The sequence below is a fragment of the Vigna unguiculata genome, chromosome 7 (genome assembly GCF_037176805.1).
Source record: "Vigna unguiculata cultivar grain cowpea cultivar isolate G323 ecotype 2 chromosome 7, ASM3717680v1, whole genome shotgun sequence".
Classification (NCBI taxonomy): Eukaryota; Viridiplantae; Streptophyta; class Magnoliopsida; order Fabales; family Fabaceae; genus Vigna; species Vigna unguiculata.
In genome coordinates this window covers 35,227,666-35,233,712 of record NC_140798.1, presented here as the reverse complement: position 1 = coordinate 35,233,712, position 6,047 = coordinate 35,227,666, and the positions used below count along the sequence as shown (strand labels likewise).

Below are 6,047 nucleotides of genomic sequence, written 5' to 3'. Positions count from 1 at the left end.
ATGTAGTGGTGAAATAAAGGAACAGAGCGAAGTTGAAACGGGTGAGAAAAGTGGGAAAAAAACGGTGCCGATAATTTCGTATGGGCAAGAAAGTGACTTATAATTCTTAGCATTAGGCGAGGGTGATTTTTAATTTTTTTGGTGTTATATATACCTTGTTTACACTTCATCTAAAGAAGGGTGGTGGTGAAGGAGAAATTGCTTCTTCTGTGAGGGGTTCAACAACCAACTACTTTTTTTTCTTGGCCAACAAATGCTGTTTAATGAACAATCAATTTTGTATCAGTTCTCTCTCTCTCTCTCTCTGGTTCTGTGTGAAGAAGTTTTAATTTAAGAGAGCGAAGCCCACACGCTTTCATCAAACCAAACATAACAAAACTAAATAAGAAGGGTACTTGGCCTTGCATTGCGTCCTTCCATTAACCCACCCTTTAAGATTTCAACATCTTATTCTGCTGTCTCTGCAACTTTAGAAACCATCACTGCCTCAACTTTTCAGATGCCATTCTCCACTCCCTTCACGTTACATAAATAGACACACCTTTTTCTTCTTCACCCTCACACTCATCACCATTTTCTTCTCCTCTCTCATCCGCAACCTGCATCATGCAAATGGCTGTGACGGCCAAGGCTAGATCCGCTTTGGTGATGAGTGCAAGGCTTGTGAATGAGGCAGTGAGTTTCGTCGCGTTCTGCGTCCTCGACCTCGTCGATTTTCTCTTGTGCTTTGTTTTCAAAGCTGTGGACTTGTGGATTGAAGCAGATTTCAGACCCTGCTATTGCTCTTCCACAAAGGAAGCAATCACCAGCAGCGGAAAGATCTTGGTTTCCGAGCAAGGTGGGGAATCCAAGATCGTGTCCCTCACCTCTTCCAAGCTTCGGTTGGAGGATATCTCTGACACGCTTTACTCTCGACCCTCGTTGGTCTCCGAGGTTTCAAAACTAACCCTCAACGAGCTCAAGAGGTTCAAGCTGGAGGATCCCGTTCTACATTCCAAGAAAGTAAACGGACACGGAAACGGAAACGGAAACGGAAACTCACGTTGTTCCACATTCACCGTCAACACCACCATTGTCGAAATGCTCCAGGGCAAATTCGGGAGACACCATCCCCACCAAATTCCTAGGTGGTCGGACTGCGATTGCAAATACTGCACGAGTTGGATCTCTTCCTCATCCTCTCCTCACAACAACCCCAATGCCAAAGCCTCACTCTTTGTAAACTCCCATTTTCCCACCACAGGTACCAAATTCTGCTGATGTAAATCGTAGGATGTTCCAAATTTTTGTAGCATTATACTATGTTGTCTGAACTTGGCATAATCGTTTAATGTGGTGATGTAGATGGTGAAGCAGGAGATGACGTGGTGTTCATACACGGGTTCATTTCATCGTCGTTGTTTTGGAGTGAGACGGTGTTCCCGAACTTATCTAGCGCGGCTAAGTCGAGTTACCGGTTATTCGCGGTTGATCTTCTTGGGTTCGGGAGGAGTCCAAAGCCGAGCGAGTCAATGTACACGTTAAGGGAGCATTTAGAGATGATAGAGAGATCCGTTTTGGAGGCCCATAACGTGAAATCCTTCCACATTGTGGCCCATTCCTTGGGTTGCATTTTGGCACTCGCACTTGCTGTCAAACACCCCCATTCCGTCAAGTCACTCACCCTGCTTGCTCCAGTAATTACTTATTAATCACTAATTAATTACCAATTAATCAAAATTTTCTTATTATATATATTTATGTGAAACTGATTTGTGAAATTAATTGGGCAGCCATTCTACCCGGTGCCGAAAGGTGAAGCGCAGGCCACACAATACGTGATGAGAAAAGTTGCTCCGAGGCGCGTGTGGCCACCCATGGCGTTTGGCGCGTCGTTGGCGTGCTGGTACGAACACATATCGAGAGTGATTTGTTTGCTTATCTGCAAAAACCACCGTATTTGGGAATTTTTAGCCAAACTCATCACTCGAAACAGGTAAACCCACCTCTTCTATTTTCATTCTCCTTCCAACTTTAATCATTCTCTATTTAGTTGGCCTATTTTTGACCCTTGTTTTTTTTTCTTCTCACGATCTCTTTTCTTTTCTTAGAAGTAATTAAGAAAATCCTAACCTACCAAAATAGTATTTAGTATATTCAACTACAATTGCGGTTTATTTCTATGTTAATTAAATTTAGATCTTAGTTTTCAAAGTTCTATACTGTTTGTGTTTTTTTTTTTATTTAAGGGTCTTCAATTTTTTTTTTCAAAAATGATTTTTTTTCTTAAATTAAAAAAGGTTTTGAAAAAAATTGTTTTACAGATTTAATTTTTGAAGATTTAATATATGTATTTTAACTATAGATATTATTTTTTTTTTAACTTGAAGGTAAAATATATTAGTTTCTTTTATATTTTAAACTAAAAATATAAATAAATAAGTCTTTTCATGTTTATTGTTTTGCATTATACTTGTATAAAGTTAGTTTTTATTACAAGTAGTGAGCGAATTTCAGAAAAGTAAGTTTTATAAATGTAGACACTGACTCTTAGGATAATAAATCAAGAACCAAACTACGACAAGAAATAATGTTTTGAAAGCTATATATATTATCTATGTTGAGAGTTTATTGTTCTCTCTCTCTCTTGGTTGCTTTTAAAATTAACATTTATTGTAGATAAAAATTAAAGTGACACCCTAGTAAGTTATTACCACATTAAAATTGTTACAAATTGGATCTTTATAGTCACAACAAATTCACATGTTCTCATGCAAATTGTAAGATTACACACCGATCATCTTATAATTAAGTATTTTTTGTAATATTTTATTACATTGCACTTTTTAAAAAAATACACCATTACTTAATTAACTATTGTGTAGTAACAAAAATTCCCAAAAAACATTTGTACTTTAAGCCTCAATCTAAAAACTATCTTGCTGTCACACTTTAAGCCATGAATGAGCAAAAACTTTAGGGCAATAGTCATGTGTCATGTCATGTTCCCTTTAAGAAGTAGAAAGGGATATATTTCAACCATGGAGTTATTTCATTAATTTCTGAGGCACACAAGCTCTTATTTATTCCAAAAAAAGAAAAGGAAAACATAGCTGTGACGGAAAGCATAGCTTTTAAATATATATATTTTTTATTTCTCATGATTAGTATGCTTATAGTGATATAGCCCTAAACTTGAATAAGAAAATATAATTGGATAAGAAGATTTTATAAAGAATGATGATGGGTTTTCTTTTTCTCTTAACAAAATACTAATCATAATAAATGCACCGATTTCTTAATTAATGCACCGTTATACTTAGTAACGCAGATTTTTTTCTCATTAGCATCAATGGTATCACACACCCATCTGATAATTGCGAGATGGATATGGAGTTGAAGAAAAACAAGAGCAACCGTCCAAACATAAATTTGCATCCTTAATGTTTTGGACTTTTTATCCTCTTGTTTATTTTTTGTTTGATTTAAAAAAAGAAAACAAAAACCTTATTAGGGTACAACGTTGGTAATTAATAACTTGGTATGGTAAGATCTAACAGCTAGACCCCATAGTTGGGGATCACTAGTCAAACGTGTCAGAATGTAAGGACAGAAGAAGAATCAGATTTTATTTTATGGTTGCATTTATTAATGATTCTAGGTTTGATGGCCATGAATGAACCAAAAGAGATTAATTTGAAGTGTGTTGTTGGTGAGAGAGACTCTTCATCTAACATGAACTCCCCTATTAACTCATCAGAGTATATTATTTTAATTTTCAACAAAGTTTTTATAAAAAGATGATTAGCGTAGAAAATTGAATCTACGAAGAAAAAGAAAGTAAATAGTAACGAGAGATAGTATTAAAAAAGATAATTATTTTCAAATTGTTATGGGATAGGTCGAATCCATGATTTTTTCTCTATTTCCTTCCCTTTAACATCTTCATCTACCATGAACTACCATATTAATTAGTTTCAGTGTGAACTTGTTGAATCAGAGTGAGGACGTTCTTGCTGGAAGGGTTCTTCTGCCACACACACAATGCAGCGTGGCATACCCTACACAACATCATATGTGGAACTGCTGCTAAAATTGGAACCTATTTAGATGCTGTGAGAGAAAACCCAAAGTGCAAAGTGACAATCTTCCATGGGAGAAACGATGAAGTGATACCAGTAGAATGCAGCTATGAGGTTCAGAAACGGATTCCACGTGCAAAAGTGAGAGTTATCGACAACAAAGACCACATAACTATTGTTGTTGGAAGACAGAAAGCCTTTGCTCGAGAGCTTGAAGACATTTGGAACAGCACCAACCACAACTAGATAAATATTAATATATATGGATGGATATATATACATATATAATTATATAATTATGCTGCATGTCGTGTCAATGCTCTTACGACCAGTGTAACTACTAGATTAAATTTCTGCTTAAAGTTTCCCTGTGCCAACTCAAGTGTTGTTGTATCTTTTCCTGTAACAAACAAATGTGTCTATTTAACAAGTTTGGGTGTTTGGATCACAACCTGTTCTAAACCAAAGAGAAGAAAAACTTCAATAAAAGTTATATTCAAATATATTGCACTGTGTTCTTTTTTGTTTCCCTTTTTAAATGAATATGATTATTGCTTCTTCAACCCTATAATGAGCAAATAGATTTGAGGGTAAACTTTTTTTGTTTTCTAAGAGATTTTGAGGTGAAATTTGGTGAATTTGGGGATGAAATTTGTAAGAGTTTATAAAAATTTTGATAAAAAAAATAATTAATAGATTATAGAATATATGATTATTTTTTTGTCCTTATAATTAGTATTTAATACTTATGGGTTTATATATATATATATATATATATATTTTTTTTTTTTTTTTCACATGATTTATGGTCATAGTCATTGAGAGATTGTGGTTATATAGTATTTATTTTTCATATAATATATTTTCTTTCATGTGTATGGTGACCTTTTTTTTGTTATGCTTATACGGTCAGTCACTCCAAACCATCGGTTCTAATACCACTATGGTGACATTAGTCTTACACATATAAGATATTTGACACCACTTTTACTCCAACATCTTAAGACAACGGTGTTATGGATCTTTATTTTTATATAGTGATTAACTTTGTCTATTTTATCTAATATGAGACTTTTAACTCACATTTGGACTATTTTTAACAAATTTTGTTACCTACACTTATGCTGTTGCTTCCATTACCATCGCTGCTGCAAGGGAAGAAGATCAGGGGAGAATGTTGCTAAGGAAGAAGAAGATATAGAATGCGATAAAATCTCATTCCAAAAAGCTATTTCTAATGCGTATTTCATGTGTTTTAGAAAGTTTTATTGGAAAGTTTGTCACGAAAAGCTTATTCCTGAATGCATTTCATATTTTTGAAACTTTTATTTCGGAAATTGTTTCGAAAATCTTGTTTCAGAAGTCACAGTCTGAAAAGTTTTAAAAATATATGTATTTTGGATATCACTTTCACGGCGGAGAGTAAAATGGTGATTACGAAAATTAATGGACTGCACGAAGAAATTGTGGGAGTACAGAAAGTAAAAGCCTATGAAGAAACAATACACTTATAGTCATTTTTATCATGAATGGTGTGTTCAAACTTTCACGAAGCTTGTGGATTTCCTTGTACATGCATGGAGAAACCAGATGAAATTAAAAATATAAAATAAAAATTATATGTGACTATTTAAATCAGAAATTACTGTTAACTATTCAAAATCTTTTACTTTTCATATTTTGAAATGTGCATGTAAATATCCTCACACCAATCCCATAAATGAACATAAATTATTAATGTTCTTTTTTAACTTTTTTTTATTAATTTAAATAAGTTAATAAATAAAAGATTCAACTTTTTTTCTTTTAGAAGAGCTACTGAGGAAGCTAAGATTTTCAAATTCAATATTAGTTGGACAAGATCCACCCAAATCGGGTCTTGACATATTGTTAATAGGATAGGTCAAAATATAGATTGAACTAACTTGTTTTAAATATCCTTAACTTACGATAAACATTGAATGCATGTTTAATCTACCTATAAAG

At 34.0% G+C, this 6,047-nt stretch overlaps 1 protein-coding gene across 1 annotated transcript; it reads left to right on the top strand.

Annotated features, from left to right (window-relative positions):
• The first annotated feature begins 209 nt into the window (after window positions 1–209).
• Window positions 210–4,564, top strand: LOC114189634 (putative lysophospholipase BODYGUARD 3). Its single transcript, XM_028078259.2, has 4 exons — window positions 210–1,243; window positions 1,345–1,676; window positions 1,773–1,975; window positions 3,980–4,564. Exons 1-4 carry the CDS (start codon window positions 607–609, stop codon window positions 4,305–4,307), a joined length of 1,500 nt encoding a protein of 499 aa, XP_027934060.1. The 5' UTR covers window positions 210–606; the 3' UTR covers window positions 4,308–4,564.
• The last annotated feature ends 1,483 nt before the right edge of the window (window positions 4,565–6,047 follow it).